Source organism: Egretta garzetta, unplaced genomic scaffold, assembly GCF_000687185.1.
Source record: "Egretta garzetta isolate BGI_Z169 unplaced genomic scaffold, ASM68718v1 scaffold70, whole genome shotgun sequence".
Lineage (NCBI taxonomy): Eukaryota > Metazoa > Chordata > Aves > Pelecaniformes > Ardeidae > Egretta > Egretta garzetta.
Window position 1 is genome coordinate 2,365,365 of NW_009258539.1, and position 17,911 is coordinate 2,383,275.

At 41.6% G+C, this 17,911-nt stretch overlaps 1 protein-coding gene across 1 annotated transcript in view; it reads left to right on the forward strand.

The window, feature by feature from the left end:
* Nucleotides 1–6,407: 6,407 nt before the first annotated feature.
* Nucleotides 6,408–17,911, forward strand: part of SRPX (sushi repeat containing protein X-linked) — a 22,818-nt gene continuing 11,314 nt past the window's right edge. The window contains exons 1-5 of the mRNA XM_009646178.2: nt 6,408–6,483; nt 6,614–6,667; nt 8,882–8,941; nt 14,366–14,557; nt 15,160–15,336. Of these exons, the coding sequence (XP_009644473.1) occupies nt 6,408–6,483; nt 6,614–6,667; nt 8,882–8,941; nt 14,366–14,557; nt 15,160–15,336 (559 nt within the window). The remainder of the gene's footprint in view (nt 6,484–6,613; nt 6,668–8,881; nt 8,942–14,365; nt 14,558–15,159; nt 15,337–17,911) is intronic.

A 17,911-nucleotide genomic window follows, 5' to 3' on the forward strand; every position in this document is an offset into this window, starting at 1 on the left:
AAAATCAGTGTTTCTTGAGAACACTATTCACATACATAATGTTCAGATTTTTCTTTTTGAGCCAAGCTCCCCCAGCTTGACCCCCACAGCCCAGTTACTTGAACCATCATGGTACTTCATGGGATGTACTGTTCAGCAATCAAGGGAACATGGCTTATGTGGGATATAACAAACAACACAGGAGATAACTGATACTTCACTTGAAGACATACCAATGTCAGCTCCCAAGTATATCTTTATTAGCCTGTTGACCTTTGTATTTTTTTTTTACAGACATTGACACTTTATTTCAATCGCAGAGACCTTTCATCCTTATGTTTCACCTTTTTGTCTAGAATTTCTTTAAATGAATTTTGTGTTGAAAACCAGCACAACTCTGAAATCATATTTTAAGAAACATCTGATTAAGTACTCGCTTCCCATTCAATGTCACAAGAGCATCCAGAGCAAACCAGAATTTCCAGAATGAGGATTCTGAAAATGCCTCATTTGTTTTCATTGAATGTAAGGACACAGTTTTCATGAAGTATGTTAGCTTAAAAAAACAAACAAACAAACAAACCAAACCCAAGGCCTTTGGTCATTTTATGTGTGTATACTGCAAGCAGTATTTGAATACACTGCTTATCCTAACACTAAACACACAATTGTAGTAAAAGCAAATGTATTTGCTATGGAGAAGGGTATCTGGGAGCAGCCTACAACCGCACCAAGGTTCCTGGACTGTACACATGTGTTGGCGAAGGTGCTTGTGGCCTCTCCTTAAGTCTGCCAGCTTTTCCCCTGACTGCTGCTGTGTTACAGGGACTTCTGCCCGGGTTGAGTCAGAGCCACTTGAACAACTTCCACTTTTATTGCCGGACTGGAGAGGAAAAAAATTCCCCAAAAAACAAATCAGTGGTGGAAAGTGTTCTGCTATGGATTTGCCGTATCTAAGATAGCTACATGTGTACGTAAAAGGCAGCAGAGTTGAACTGTAGTTTGCAGAGCTTTTCTGGGCTAACACTAACTTCTGTGCCGTTTCTATCCCAATGCTGATTTTTGTGAGAGTAAACTGCACGGGCATGGCTTGCCTACTGCTGGATATGTGATTTCATTGCAACGAGTGAGAGACCTTATGCCAGTAGTAGTGTTTTCTTTGTCAGACAGTATTTGCCAGCACATAAAACTCATTTCATTTTGTTAGCTGACTTCTATGTAAAGCCATACTTTTCTCAACATATGTAATTAATCTGTTTTGAAACACCTTCATGGCTTGGTGTCAGCTGCAGAGTTTCTTCACAGTTGCATTGGGTCACAGATGGCAAGGGAGGAGGGAAGAGGTTATCTTTTGGGAAAAGAACCCGTGCCTGCATTTTCCTAATCAGATTCATGATTTCTGTGTAGTTGGGTGGTTTTATCCCACAAAGCATAAGCCACTGCTGGCGTGCAAACTTCAGACGTCTCTGACCTCTTTTGAACTTACTAATTCTGAGGCTTTCTGTTCTGCATTTCAATTGTGCTTTGATTATGACGACTTTGAAAGAACTGTACTTTGGTGGAATCTTGTATGAGGCATCTCTCTTGAAGCAAGTTAAAACCTGTGCTTTCAAACACGGTGTTTGCATCTTAATCAATACTGAGACACAGTGAATTAATCTCTGTGTAGCCCTGAGGGGATCTTCTTGCTATGGAATTACTTTCTGTGCCTGAAAGACCTTACGCCTGCAAGGAACAGAAGCACAGCAGTGGTGTGGGGCTTGCGGGTGTGCATGGAAGCTCCAGGCTGTGCTATCCACATGTGTATTTCCATAAATACAGGCAGGGAAATTTCTAGACATCTCTGGAAATTAAATCATCTGGGCTACTAAAATGCATATAGGATTATTAACTTGATCTGGATGAGTTGAGCTGCATTCGGATTCAGGAACGTGCTGTGACTTGTTGATATCTTCTACTTTTTGGTTCAGCACAACTCTTGCTGAATGTAAGATTGTCGGGTTTCTGTGCTTTAACTGGCTTTCCCATGCATTGCAAAGACAGTTGAGTCTTCTGATTGAGTCAAGCAGGAGACTGAAAAGTGGTGTGGCCAGTGGGAACATCCTCTGAGGAAAGAGGAAGGCAGACGATATCTTTTGAGTTACTGTGCATGTTGCAGACTGCTTAGTATGGGCAGTTGCCATTAGATTCTCTACATTTAAACATGTTCATTAATACAGTTGCATTTCTATCTCAATCCACCTGTAGGAAGTTCCAAGGCAAATAAGTATTTCTGGCTATTTATTAATTGATTTTGCTGACTCTTCCTCTGCTATTTGTTCTGCTTTGATTTGTGTAACAAAATACTTTTTTTTTTTTTAAGCCTTACAGACCAGATGCAACAAAACACCTGAATGTGCAGGCAGCTTTTAAACAAATACTGAAATCCCACTGAAACCAATGGCATTTAAGCATGAGCTTTGCAGAACTGGGGCATAATGTTCGACCAGTAAAGAATGAGATGAAAAACCTGGCTTTCCATTTTTACTACCATCATAAAATGAGTGAAAGTATTTTTACACAGTAAATAAAGTCCTCTGATATGAAGGTCATGACCATTTTTGATGCCTTTTCTGCTTCCTCATGTACACCTTCCAGACTTCTGAGCTCTTTGTGTGACCTAGCCCTGCCATACTGCAAGAAGCTCTACAATCTGCGGCATGTAAAGCTCAGTTTTTTAATTGATATATTGGATATGGCTTCAGGTACTGTGCAATGTAAAACTGAGGTGAAACGTGGGAGGAACTAAATCCAGATGTTACAGACTTTATTGGTGGAAACGGGTCATCCTCTTCTTACATGTGCTTGAACTGATCAGCTGTTTGAATACGGAAGGAATTCCCAAGTGCTCTCCTCTGTTTTGAAGGGTAGATTGCATGTGGAATGAGCCCTTCCTTTCCTCCCAGTATCAAGAGTAGCCAGTGCCTGTAGCCCAGAGAAGATGCTATCTAAACTCATTTAACTCACGTTGTTTCCCTCTGTGCAACACACAGTGTCATTACAACTGTTTTCTGTTTTGTTTTTTTCCCCACTTTGTTTTCCTTTTGGTTATTCTATGAAATTTGCCATGCAGCCGAAATTGCAAATTGGAAATTACCACTGTATTTTTAGGGTTGTTTTTTTCTGTTCTCCATTTCCCAGCAATGTCCAAAAAATTGGAAATGCAGTGATCTTTTCTGAAATACATGCTTAAGTGAATTGGTGCTATATTTAAGGCTTCAAACTTCAGTAGAGCATAAGCTGGAACATTGACTTTTGCTGCTGATTTGTACAGTATGTACCGCAATTGTAGGTAATCCTTATAAACCCTGAGCAAAAGAGCATGTGAAAGGAGAAAAAAAAAAAAAAAAAGGCTTAAGAAACTCAGTCATGTGTAAACTGGCAAAATCTGAGCTTTTACTAATATATTCTGCAGGACTGTAAGTACAGTAGATATGAAACTCTTCAGTCTGCTTGGTGCTAAACTAGGGAGGGGAGCACTGCTCTTCAGAAAAAAACCTTTATTGCAGGCTAAGTGCTGTAGCCTCTGGTATTAAAGTGCCTGAACTTGTCCTGTCTCAGGGCAGTAAACTGCAAAAGGTTTCCAGTTGATTTAATGAACTATACTGTTGTTGTCTATAGTTTATTTGCAGTTGATCCAACTCGAAAAGAGTGAAGAAATGCCTATGTCAGTCATGGGGAAAACAAGTTTGCATAACTATTCTGCCTCTTACAGCCCACATTCCTTCTTTTTCTCAATTATAAAGGATTTATAACACAACGGCATGTCATATGTTGTGCATGTCCACACCTGCTTATGCAGTGCCTCCCTTGGCATTATGTTCTTGTGCCCTGATTCTGCCAGCAGACCCACACAGGTCAACCGTTGCAATGGGGAGAGGATTCTGGTGTGCGTGACTCTAAATTTGCCCATGTGCAATCACTCATGTAACCAGTGGCATCAAACAGTGGAGCACCGGAGTCCTCGTTCCCTTTGCCCGTGCGGGTGATCCCAGCAACCCTGGTGAAGGTCTTACAATGAATAGCTCTGCTAAGGTTTATATGTGGTTGCAGGCTTTAATGTTGTGTTTGTTACTTACAGGTGTTTTGGTTTTCCTTTTAACTTTTTTTAAAGAAACCTTTAAATCTCCAACTGGTGTTGATTTTTCTTTTGTGCATTTTTATTATTATTTTAAACCTTGCCTTGCTGCTGCTTGTCAGAATTAAATGATCCAGTGAGAAAATCCCTGGGTTTAGGTTGAAGAAGGTGCAGAGTTTTTTGTTGTCTGTAGGCTCAAGATGGCTAAGCAATTATTGATAGCTCTTCCAGTTCTGGAGTCCTTTGAGGCAGTAAGGCAGAATGGAAAGATTGTTTCCAATTAAAGGTTAATACCATGTAATATCTGAAATGTTTTATTGCAGAGGTTGGTTACCCATTAGAGAGGTTTTGCCTGCCATGGCCTGAATTAGGGTGCCTGAGAAGTGTGAAGTTTGGGATCTTCTTGTCTGGAATAGTGTCTTTCTATCTGCTCAGGTTTCTGTGGTGCACAAAGGAGTAATGTACTTAAGAAAGTCAGGTTTTGAGCAAAACTGAGGGACAGCAGAAGTCCCTTTAAAGCTTCCTTTTAAAACTTTGAAACTTAAGGCTGAGGGGAGACCTTATTGCGGCCTTTCAGTACTTAAAGGGAGCCTATAGGAATGACAGGGACAATCTTTTTAGCAGGGCCAGCTGCGACAGGACAAGGGGTAATGGTTTTAAACTAAAAGAGGGTAGATTTAGACGAGATAGAGGGAAGAAATCTTTACAATGAGGGGGGTGAAACACTGGAACGGGTTGCCCAGAGAGGTAGCAGAGGCTCCATCCCTGGAAACATTCAAGGCCAGGTTGGACGGGGCTCTGAGCAACCTGATCTGGTTAAGGGTGTCCCTGCTCACTGCAGGGGGGTTGGGCTAAGTGACCTCTAAAGGTCCCTTCCAAACCCAAACATCCTATGATTCTGTGATTCCCCTGCAATCTGATAGCATTTGTCTTCCTTCTCTGGCTCAGCAGACACCAACAAATTGTGTAGCAATTGAAGTACTCTCCTCTCAGAGCTTTTGCAAACTTATTAACAAACAGGCAAAGGAGAGGACGATCACATCTTAGAAATATAGGAAGCATCTTGGCTCTGTGTGCTTAACTTATGTATCTTGTACTGTGTGCATATGTGACAGTGTCACTGTAACCTGTGCTAATCCATTGAATGCAGCCATATGCTGCACTTCCCTCCTTCTCTTTTTCAGCAGACCAAGGCCCCCGGCCAGGAGAGCAAATGCTGGGCTGTAAGTGTGGAAGTGGAGCTGTCGGGGGAAACTTGAGACTAGCTGCCTTCACTGGGTGTAGATTGTGGTACTGAAGCAGCGGAGTACTTCATCAGATGCTTGATGTTGAACGTAAACATCTGTAATCAATTTTGAGTGGGTTTAGGGTTAAACAAGATACCTCCTAGAGGCTGGTGAGACCATTTCAGGACATACTTCAGTGTTTCGCTGGATGAGAACTGGTGAAGCAGAGCTTTGTAGGCTGGCATCAGGACACTTGGAGTGGATTTGGCAACCACACAACATGGTCAAAACTGATCCTGAAGTGGTCTGGTTTAGGTTTTGCCCAAATGGGTAACTGCTGTGTGTCCTAGTGTCCCATCTGCTTGCCAGTTTGAACACGAAAAGTAAATGTCTTATCTTAATAATGGATTCTTCTTGTATGGAGAGTTTTTACTTCATCAGAAGGTTTACTGGATTACTGTCATAGCTCCTCTTGCCCTTCCCGGCAGTCATATCCCTGGATTTATTCACTCATCACAGACTGTTGGGTTCTTGGTGACAGACACTGCTACATGTTTTCTGCTAGGTTGTGTGTAGTTTCACTAAAACTCTATGCCCTAATAAAATGTATGTAAAGAGAAAACTTCCCTATGCATCCCTGGTTCTAAAAATGTAGTGATTATTTTGTGATTGAAGAAATCTTTTTTCCTAAGGTAAACAGAATTGTCTTAAGTCCATAGATTAATCTCGTAATAGATTTCATCTTAAAATGAAAGTGTGGTTTCGTGGGTTTTCCTTGTCGTCTGCCAGAACAAAATCCACAGCCAGCAGGAACCTGCTGTAACACGAACCATGATGTGGGACATCTGTAAAGCAGCTTGTTGTTCTTGTTGTTCTTCCTCAAATACCCAGGTTTTGTACTGTGATAATTTTAGCACTTTGACTGCAGAACAATGCTTTGCCCTTACGCGGCTTGGTAGTTAATTTTGAACTTCTGTGAAGCAGAAAAACCTTTTGTGGTTGAGAAAACACAGATGAAATGGCGATTTGCTCAGGATCACTCCTGGGGTGGCCCCAGTGTGGAATGAGGTGCCGGGTCAGGCCTCATGGCCACTGGGGCAGAAGCCATCTTGCTGAAGCGGGGCAGCTTTGCTCTGTGTATGCCTGCCACGATAAAGACAGGTCTGTCAGCGCAGCGTGGGTGGGTGAATACGGGGAGAGGTACAGGAGAGTGTCAGGTGCAGGCACGTGTGAAGAAGGGCGTGTGGAGATGGGAGAAAATCCAGCGCCTCCGTGTGCGGTGGGGCCACAGTGCCCTGGGGCCACAGCGTGGTGGTGTGGATACGCCTGCCCAGAGCCATCCCAGGTCGTCAGGGCCAGCCTTCTGGATTAGGCTGGTTCTCCGTGGCAGGTCCCCGAGCTGGTGGGCAATGCCCAGATTGGTCTCCCCAGCTTGCACAGGCTCTGTCGGCCCCGCTGAGGCCTGGTGTCAGCCATTGGGCTCTCTGTGAGAAGAGGCTGCGGAAAAGTGGGAGTGAGCCTCTCCCAGGGTAGCACAAAGACGACCTCTCCCATGGTTCCTCAAGGCAGGCCTGTTGGGGTTATTAACAGTAAAAAAAAGAAGTTGCTTGCTAGGAAACAAACCTGCCTCGCTTCTTTTCGAGCTAGAAAATGAGGTGGAAACGGGAGATGTCAAACTCCATGAACTGAGCCTCGTTTCAGGGCAAGAGCCGTGAATAACTCTTTAAGGCCAATTTTTGTTAGAAGACTTTCAAAAGCATGTAATTATTTCTTGTCTAAGGAAAGGTAAATATGTAAGAGTTCACATAGCTCTAATGTTCACTGATACTTTAATTTGAAAGCTGCTGCACAGTAAAACTTGGACAATTAAGAATGAAAACACTGACGTAACAGTTTGTAACCCTCAAACTGAGTAACTTAGCTAAGAGTATCTCAAATTCTGACAGAATATTGAATGCTTAGAGAGGTGTTCATTTACATATCAAGGTCTCCATGAAGCCCTCAGGGATCACAACTTGCTCTTTATGTTATACAGTCAGGCTTCAAGTGCAACAAAGTTTAACTTTTTTGTGTTGAGAAGTTTTTCAGATGTCAGTGTTTAGGCATCAAAAATTCAACCACAATAAAAATTAAAAAAAGCAGAGAAACGTGTCCCAGGTGATAGGAAGCCTGTGCTATCCAAAGCCCTCTTGGTTTCAGGGGAGAAGCTGTTTGGATGTTCACTTCATAAGGTCCCAGCTTGAACCTTTCTGAAAATTGGTGGCAGGATTCCCGATGATAACAGCAAGCTTTGAATCGGGTCCAAGGTGAATTGTGGGGTTTTGCTACTTCTATGGCAAAGGTGAACACAACTCTTGCGATTTTCACATGCAGGAGCCTGAATAGTCTGCATAGCTGCAGTATTGGTGCAAAATTTTGGTCTGATGTGGAGCATGTGCATCTCCCTCTTCCCAGCAGTTCCCAGAAGGCACTGCTGAGTGCTGCGGCATGGTCGCAGGTCCCAGGTGGTAGCGCCTGACGTGCAAGTAATGCATTGAGAAGGGACAGGGGAGATGCAAAGAGTCTCTTCTGTACCCTTGCAGGCAGTGCTGCAGCTTGGTGCTGTGGAGGGCACTGCCCTTCTGTAGATGGACCCTAAGCTACTCCCGTGGAGCAGCTGCAGATACATGGGCTGGGTTTCTTTCTTTTGGGTTTTTCTGAGGCTGGTGGAGTAAGAAGTAAAGTTTCACTGGTTTCTGGGCAGTGACTTACTTAAAATTTAGACTAGACTTCATGCTCTGAAGCTGCTGATTTTAAATAAATGTTGCTTAAGGATCTTTTGAAGGCTTTTTCCTGACTGCCACATTTTACTGATGAATTGCTTGAATGGTGGTACTCCAAATGGTTTCTGGTTTTTATAAAGCAGTTTCTACCTTTATTTTAAGCTTTTAACTGTTGCCCAGGTTTTTAACAGTACAGAACTATACTATCTCTTTATTTTGAACAACCCCAGAAGACTGTTTGATACTAAACTGTGCATTTGATTTGAGTGTAACTTGTGTTTGCAGGTAATGTACCTCAATGTTTTGTTCTTGGTACGAAGATTGTCCAGGTTGTAAAAGAGGGTTGTTCTTGAGTTATGTACATTTTACTTACGCTGTTTGGCCTGATGGCTGTTAACAGCCACTGACACAATGGAACCACTTTATAGTGAAACCTTTGACGTGCCCCTTCACCAATACCTCCTCTGTTCTCTGCTCAGTAGATCAACTTAATGGTAGGTAAGCTTTCCTTAACAGAGGAGCTGCGACTTAACATGTGTAACATGGCTTTGCACAACATTGCTCTAGGAGCAGTGAGAGAGATTTGCTATTTCACTTGGTTATCAAATCAATTTGCCCCTTCCAAATTCACTATAAACTGGGTCTGCTATGTATCTGAGCTGCAGAGAAGCCCGTGCTGATGGCATGGCGTAGATTATTGCATCGCAATCTTGCATGTCTTTTTGCAAAGCTTTCTTTTTTTCTTAATTTATATTTCTTTTCTTGCTGCAGTTTTTTTTCTCTATTTTGTATTGTAGGATCGGGATATTCACCCCTTGAAGATGACGAAGATGTGTATGCACGCAATAGATATAAAGGTGAATGCTTTGCTTATGTGCTAAAGAGGATCGGCTGATTGCTGAGAGAAAGCTTCGTTCTTTTTCTTTTCATGGATTATAAAATCTTGGTGATCCAGCTCCATGGTTTTTCTCATGGATTTTTAGACCAAGATTTAATTTCTACTATTTTAAACAATGGAAATTAGACCAAGTGCTGATCACCACTCTTTTATGCACCTGAGTAAGTAACTTCTGCACTGCCTTTGCTCTTGGAAGATCAGGTTGTTAAATCATGAAAATCTAGGAGGAGCTTCTCTTTCTTCTTCATACATCCTAACAAAACCATCAATGATAAACTGACTCAAAACCTGGGCCTACTGATGGTAATGTATAGAAGTACATGCAAGAGAACTTGATTTTCATGACTTTCTTTTTCTCCATAAAATTGTTCTGCATTGTGGTTAACCTGCTACCTGAAATGCCAAGTGAAGTGTGTTTAACGAATGAATGTGTACATTCCAAAAAGGAATTATGTAGCTGTATGAATGAGTGAATGGACTGGCATGTTTATAAAACAAATTCAGGTTTTCTTCCCTAGTCTAGAAGATTTCACCATTCAGCATGATGGAGAAGTTTTGTGCCACTACTAGTAAATCTTCCATTTACTGTGTCCATTTTCTTAAAAAGTCTGCCTCTGTCTCAATACCCCTCTCCTCTGCCAATGTCCCTCAGAAGCCTAGACAGTAAAGAAGCTTAGCATTTAATTTGTCACTTTAAATGGCAACTGTGTTTCTTTTTAGTAAACTAATCGGTGGACATGCTAGAATTGTAATGTAATCATTTTGATTACTTGAAAATACTGGGCATTGGTGTCTTGTACGTTATTGATTCTCTGCAAAGAATCAGTGGGCCTTATAAGAGGTAAGTCATAAAGTAATTCAGACATTTATGAACAACAAAGAGGAAAGCACCGATCTATGACTATGTGGCTGGCTTATGTTCCTCCCAGTAAAATACTTCACTATAAAATCTTGCTTTTAAGCACATGCAGAAATATTTCTCTAAAGCTTTATTTAGGTAAGCTCATTTTTTCTTTGCCTTTTAATGTGTAGCCCTCTGCAGACACATAGAAAAAGAATTCCAGAGATGGTGAAGATAAACCAATGCCAAATTATGCCAGGGCAGGCAAGTAGTTAAAATGCGGATTCTGTATAAATTCCTTTTATATGGTGATCCAAAATGGATTATACTCATGTCAGCCAAAATGTCACCAGGGTAAGTGAAACATAATGAGTCATTCACGCAGATATTAAAAACTGCCCCGAGTTTGGAAGCACTACTGCCAAATGTTGAAGATCAGACAATGTGAATCTAAGGGTATAAAGCATTGGAATAGAAAAGGCTCACTCTTCATTAGCATACTTATTTAAGTTGGTATTGGGGGTAGGGGGTGGAGAAGGACAAAGCAAGGAAAAATGGGCTGAGCAGCTATGTGCAGAGCTTCTTCTATGTGCAGTCCAGCATTTTGGGTATGGCCCATTGCTCAGCAAGTAAAACTTCTCAGTAACAAATAACAAAATGAATTTTCTTAACTGATGTTAACATACGTAAGCAGCATTGTTTTTCTTTGCACACATACTCTCTAAACAGTGCAGGCAAGCACACAAATTCATCCTCTTTGGCATCTGCAAACAAAACATTGCAGTTTATTGTGGGGGGGAGGGGGATATCGACCTCCTACCAAACCCTTTTGTCTTCATGTGGATGTTTTTCAACTTGCTCAGCTTTCCAGAGAAACGTCATTGAAACTTTCTGTGCCCGCAGCATTTTTAAAGAGTTCTTCCCTTCCTCCCTGGTGAATCTGGGCTCTGTTGACTGGTATAGCAGCAACCAGCAGTACTGCCAGTCACTTTGCATGCTGCTTGCTTGCTGAGGCTGGTGTTTAAACAGGACTGAGGGGTTGGGAGAAACGATGCTCTAGAAAATGCTTTCCTTCCTGCCACTTGGCATGGCTGTCTCAGATCATATTTGATGAGGAAAGGCTTTCCGAATACAGCAGTTCCTGTCTTCATCACAGCTCTAGTGCCACTGCTCTGATGATCCTCATTCCTAATATGTTTTCTCAAATACTGTAATGATCAAACAGTAGCCCTAGCTGTAGAGGCAACGTTATGGCTTCAGCCATTTCTGCTTGCTGCCTGTTTTCCAGTGGTTTCAAACACAGGATTGAGTCTCTGAAATGTTTTACTGCTAAGTGATAATGCAGGCTCTTGTATCACCGAGGAATGGTGCAAACTTTCTGTTAAACGGAAAGACACTGCATAGGTCCTGGTACCTAAAGTCTCAAATTTCAGTTAGGTGAACAGAGCCCAGTACAGATGGTGAAGCTCCCGAAGAGGTGCGTGGGAAACCTGTAGCTTTTCTTATTCCCAAAGCCTTCAGGAGCACAGCTGATTTTGTCTTGAGGCAGGGAACAGCTTGTGTGACCTCTCAGGGACCCATCCAGCCCTGATGTTCCATAAATACTCCATGTAGCTGCTTAGCTTTTGAAAACCAATATGCGCCTTCACTTAAAAATAAACAAACTTTGATCTAAAACTTTGTTGTATTGTTTGATGTGCTTTCAGGCACATAAGCTTTTCGAGTTAGCTGGGGTTTTTTTCAGTGATACCAGTTGGTCTAAACCCAGCTATTTGGCCCCTTATAAACCATGCCTCACCCACTTTCTTCTAATCACATTCAGTTCTAGAGTAAGCATAACAATGTTTTAGATCAAACAGATGTTCCTCCTCCAAGTTATCTGCATCCAAAAGCATGTCTGGTTTTGTTTTTCTTTCTGACAGTATCATTTGGTCCAGTAAAAGATGTAATACTCCTCCCTAGGAGCCTTGCTTTGTTTCTCTCTGTAGACCACTGTAACTGCAATGATGCTACAGGGAGGGCCTTTTCTTTTTTAGTATTCTGTTTGTGCATTAAACTGCATTTGTTAGCTGTTAGCCACTTTTTTTTTAAATATATATGCAGCTGTTTACTCAAGCCAAGCGTGTTTGTAAAGCTACAAAAATTTGCAGCAAAAACATAGGCAATTTGCAATACCTGAAACAGCTGCTTTGCCTTTTTTGTCTTTTTATTAGCCTCTTGATCATGTTGCAGTATATCTGTCTTAATGCCCTTTATAAAGGAAATCAGCCATGTGCATTTGCACCTTATGTATGTGGAAAACCTGAAGCATAAATATCTTGAACTGATTCGCCGAAGGATTACCTAGGTGGCTGGGGCAAAAGCCCAGCCTACCTGAGTTTTCATCCCCCTGTTGTGCCCCTTCAGTCAGTATTCTCCTACAAACTTCAGGTTTAAACCCTTCTGCAGAAAAACTGAGGCTTCCTCCTTAGTTAAGGAGATCCTACAGCACGTCGAAAAAGCTTTTTTTTTTTTTTAATTAAAATAAAATTGGAGGCCATGAGAATAACAGGTGGGACATAAAAATTGGGAATATTTTGGGATGAGGCCACTGAAGGGGAGATTATGGAAAAGCTGTTGTTAGCTCAGGAGGAGGAGGATTTCTCCAGGAGGGGAATGAGACGGAGGCTGCCTTTGTGAATCCACCATGTGTGGCTTCCCCCAGAGAGCGGTTGGAAGTGATGCTTGAGACTGCACCAGTGGCAGTTGGGGTGGGCAGCTAAGGAGGCTGCAGAGATGGGGGCTGTCGTCATCATCAGCAGTAGCCGATTGACTTCTGTTCCTCACACTCCTCCCCTGCTCTCAGTTTTAATTTGGTTTGTAGCAAGCTTGAAAAATGTGAGCCAATGTGATCCAGCCCCTCAACAAAGTGGCCCAAGTAAGTTGATGGGGTTTTTTTTAATGTGTTTTGGCGACTATGGGGTATAGGTTAGAGTGAAGGACAGGAAATAGTTCTAAAAAAAAAAAAACCAAACCACTCTCCACCAAACTACTTTCTCATAATTGTAAGGCAAATAGTGGAGGATGTATTTGACATTCAGTACTTGTGGGGAAAAAAACAGAGATGGGATGATTGTGTGGCTGAGCCAAAAAGCTGAACTGCACTCTGCCCCTAACCTGCTGTGTGCTGTTATACTGGCCTGCTCAGGCTGGCCTGCTCATTTCCCATGCCTTAGTTACTGCATATTTGGCAAAACTCGGAATAATGCCATTAACACATCTTTTTGTAAAGGTCTTTCACATGTATTGGTGAAATACAAAAATAACCATGTCACAGTACAATACAGCTGCTTCAGAAACAAACTAGTCTAGAGGTACGTGCTCTTGGTCTAGTCAAAAGCTTCACAATTAGTCTCTGATTTTAGTCTTCAGATGCTATTTGTGTTGATTCAGGACCAGCACAGCAAAATGTAAGTGCAAAATGTAGTTTCCATTGAGAAGGTGTTAATGCATCCTAGAGACATTGTACACTGAATATAAATATCCCATGTATGAGAAATACAACAAGCTGTATTGATACTTGTTTGTTTATGTGTGGAACTCATCTAAATCATGTAGAAAAAAATACATTATAACTTGAGGAATTAAGAGCTAGAAGTGAACATCTGCCAAAGATAGTCTAGAAATGATTTTTAAATGTCTCCTGTGACTTTGTAAGGATGAAGGCTAAAGCTCTTCGTGTTTTGTTTGGTTTGGGTTTTTTTCCATCTTTCTTGCAGGCTTCAAAAGTTTTGTCATGTACCTCCTGCATGTCACACCTTGTCACACAGGATTTCAGGACCTGTCATCTTCCTCTGTTTCCTTGCACTCCCTCTCTCCCTCTCCATATGTCCTTTTCAACTCTTGGAGCTGAGAAGGGGCAGGCTTAGTCACTCCTTCTGTAGGAAACTCCTAGTGAGGAGCTGCCCACAGCAGAAAAAGCATGGCTTTCCTGGTGAACCCTGTTGTTAAAGCTAAACAAAGATTTTTAAGCTTTGGCTGGGAAAGGGAGGTCTCTATTTGTTACTGCACCCATCAGTATCACAGTATGGTATTAAATCCTCACAAGAAGACGGTACCCACATTTTGAGTATTTTGAGCTACAGCTAGATCAAAGGTGTTCCTAATGCAAATTTTTGTTACCAAAGAGAAGTTAGATGTATCCATTTAAAAAGAAGAGAGGGAAAAAATGTCCAGTTGTCATCAAACTGTCCACATGGTGGCACACTTATTCCATGGACAAAAAAAACCATAGCACACCCCCCACGCACCCACCCACCCCCCCGTCTAATGGCTACCAACATTACTATAAAAAAACTGCCAGTCTTTGAAAGGCTGACCTTCTGTTGTATAAGACTTAGTGCACCTTGCTGCACTGTTACTTCTCCACTTTGGTAGCTTTTTAAATAAGACTTTTTTCCATTTCTTCTCTGTGACCTTGAATAAAGAAGTGATTTTATATTTCTGTCTGACCTTTTACGTTTTGCGAAGTACTATGTGTGGTTTTTTTGTTCTCTGTGCTAGAAACACCGTGGTGCTCCCCCATCAAGGTGAAACATGGTTATGCAAACTGCAGGACACCTCAAGGGGAATATTACAAGAATGTATTGGGGACAAGATGTGATATTCGCTGTCAAAAAGGCTACGAACTACATGGCCCTCAGCAGCTAATTTGTCAGTCAAGCAAACGCTGGTCTGGGAAGGTGTTGTGCAAACGTAAGTAGCTACAAAATCTTTGCATGCGGCTTGCGCCGCAGCTTCAGCAGACAATAAAGTCTACTTGCCTTTGAAACAGTGATCTTCAGATTGCTGTTTGTATTTTAAACATTGACAGTATACTTAGATATGTAGATTGGCTTGTTGCTGAGGATCTTACAGTGGTACATGACACGGTAAGTATCATGAGTGGTACAAATACTCTTGGCAGATAGGGGACGTTTTATGAGTGTGGGATTTTGATTTGTTGAATAGTTTTATGACAGAGCCATAAAGCTGCTTTAAAAGACTGCCTGTTTTGGGTTTTGTAACCTGACATAATTCACATCGGGTGTCTAAATGGGCTCTGGCAGTAAAACATTTTCTGCAGAGAGAGGAATAGGTACTTATCTTTTTCTCATATTATTGAATTAGGGCACTATGTGTGTAAAGGCCAATTTAAACGTGGCTAATAAGAACAGTGTGGAAAGCTTCATATGGAAGATGACTTTCTCCCACTTGTCATTTGCTAACTGCATCTTTATGTCTGTGTAATACCCCACGTTCACATTACTCTAAAGGAGGATAACGGGCTTCCAGAAGTCTTTTGTTTTCTATTCCAGAAAAGCGCTGCCCCACCCTGTCCATGCCGACCAATGGGGGCTTCAAGTGTTTAGATGGTGCCTACTTTGGCTCGAGGTGTGAGTACTACTGTTCACCGGGGTACCAGCTGAAAGGCGACCGTATAGTAACGTGCATGGACAACAAAGTTTGGAGCGGCCGGCCAGCGTCCTGTGTTGGTAAGTGGGACGGTTGATCTGCATCCCAGAAAGTCTACATCATGAGGTACCTGCTGGTACCCGAGTCCTCCAAATGAATTCCAAACTGCTCTTGTATCCAGTTCCTGGGGGAAAAAACAACTGTCCCTTTTGGGGAAGCAGAGAACAGTTTTCTAAGGGATACAGTGCACTCTCTGTCACTTAGTACTTTCAGTCCCAAGTGACCATCTTCCTTACACACACACACACATGCTATCACCTCCAAGCGTTATCCCTTTAATAAAGATGAGGCTGGTGTAAATGGTCAGTGCTTTACAATGCTTGTAACAGCCTTCGCTGTTCTCCTGGGTGACTCCTTGGTAGTCTGTAATGACTGTGCTGCTCTTCTAGCATATTCTCGGTGCTGGAGTCTGTCCTCCTCTCTGCAAATTAATGGTAAAACAGGTTTGAAACTAAACCCTTTGTCTGACCTCCCCTGTTGCTTTTGTTTCTTGGGATCACAGTCTCCAAATATGTCGAGGGAATATGAATGGATTGTAGTTACCAGCATGGTCGCACTGGACTAGGCTAATTTTCAGCCTAGTTTACATTAGTTATGCCAGCAATTTTCATTACATAGTCAGCAGTCTGTCAGGAACCTCGGCTGGAATAGTTGCTTTTGTATACATAAATCAAAAGAGAGATAAATAAATACTGAGATTTAACTTTCCTTCCTACTAATAAGATTTCAGCAGATTGTGAGGCCTCAGCTGCTGCTCTTGTTTCTGGGAAGTCTCTGATAAAAGGTTCAGCAACAGTCCACAAAAGAAAGTGGGTTTTTTGCCATTTGAATTGGCTACCAGTAATTTAAGCTTGTGGGTGGTAGAGTATTCGTGCTCAGTGTTTTTTTGTGTATGATGTCTTGGTTTTCCTCAGAATGCCTGTGGCTCAGTCTAGGTTAGCAAATGGCTTTGGAGTCTCTCCACTGTGGCCTGACGTTTGTAGAATTTTGTTCAGGTTTCCTGTTACTTGGTGTTGTACAAATGTATAAATGAGGGTGCTGCTTAGGTCTAGACTGTTTGTGGTGTCTCTTGTTTTTATTTACAAAAATGAGCCTTGTCCTTCTCAATGGTGTGGGCAGAGGAAGAAAAACAAACCCTTTTAACTTTGGGAATGATAAAATGTTGTCCTCTGCATTTCCTGGCACTTTCAGAACCTCATCTGTTTTCAGTGACAGGGTGGTTATCTGCTGTCTTGCAGAGTAGAGTAAGCAAGTATGTCTTAAGCAAAAAAAAAGAGAAGCGAAGTTAGCACTAACACTTCTTTTTTATTCCAGAAATGCAGGATAGTTGTTGCATAGGGTATAACTGCAAGCCCCAAGTAACCCAGTAAAAGTAATACTATTATTTAAGTTCCACATAGTGTGGAGAAGACCCCTTGAGACCTTGTGTTCACACAGTTCATGCAAATAGTGAGTTATGCAATTAGCAAATGGTTTAATAAGGTTATCTTTTAACCTCTGGATAGGTAGGATAGAGATTTTTTTTTTTTTTGTGACCAGACATGACCCTAACGGTGTAATGCAGTTTGCAATTGAATATGCATCCCTTACTGTAATTTAGTAATTAAAAAAAAAAAAAAAAGTAATCAGTGAACTGCGGCCTACAAAAGCTTGCCAGTGGCCAGGAGAGAACTGGCTGAATAGACTTTCTTCCCCACTTTCAGCTGAGGAGTAAAATTGAGGTGAGGGGAGTGATGAAATACAAATACAAAATACAAATACAAAATAAAGCAAAAAAAAAAAAAAAAAAAAAAAAGACAGGTCTAAAAAAGACCCAGCCCACATAAATGCAGAGAAGGTGACCAGAGAACATCCAGGCAAACGCACAAGTGACAAAATTGAAATGCAAAGCTTATTTGCTTATTTTGTTTTATGTGTTACTTTAGCGTATAAGCAATTAGTTGCACTGTGCACAGTAGGGATGTTACGTGTGATCATAGGCACAGGCTGGTAAAGTTCATGTTGTTGCAAATAGTTAGGGAAATGACCTGGGAACACCACAGTTATTAGCATCAAGTATGGCAAAAGACCTGAATTTATAACCCTCTTGAAAACAGGGGGCTTTCCTCTACCCTTTTGCACTGCAGTTGGCGCTGCTTAGCATTTTTGCACCAAACTACTTGGGATTCACAGGGTGGTAGTGAAGATCCATGTAGGAAAGGCATTGGGCTAACATGGTTGCTGAAACAGATATTCATTAAAAGGGGGGAAAAAAAGAGACTTTTTTTTTTAATTAAAGAAAATTAGGTAAGTTTTAGCAGTCACTTATGGAAGCCCTTACAGACAGTGAGTATTCTGTCCTAACAAAGCAGACTCTCTGTCCCCTGTCCCTCTTCTGCAAGAGGAAGGATATTCTTCATGTTGCTGAAATAACTGATTAAAAAAGATCAGCATACAGCTGCTTTTGGTTATCAGTTAGCTAAAAATGCAAATACTCACTTGAATAATGTTCCCATTATATCCTTAATGCACTGTAACATAGATTGAAATAGGTATTTTCCTCTAGAAGATTGAAAAATGTCACCACCTTTTCTTCTATAAAGCTTTTATTTTCCT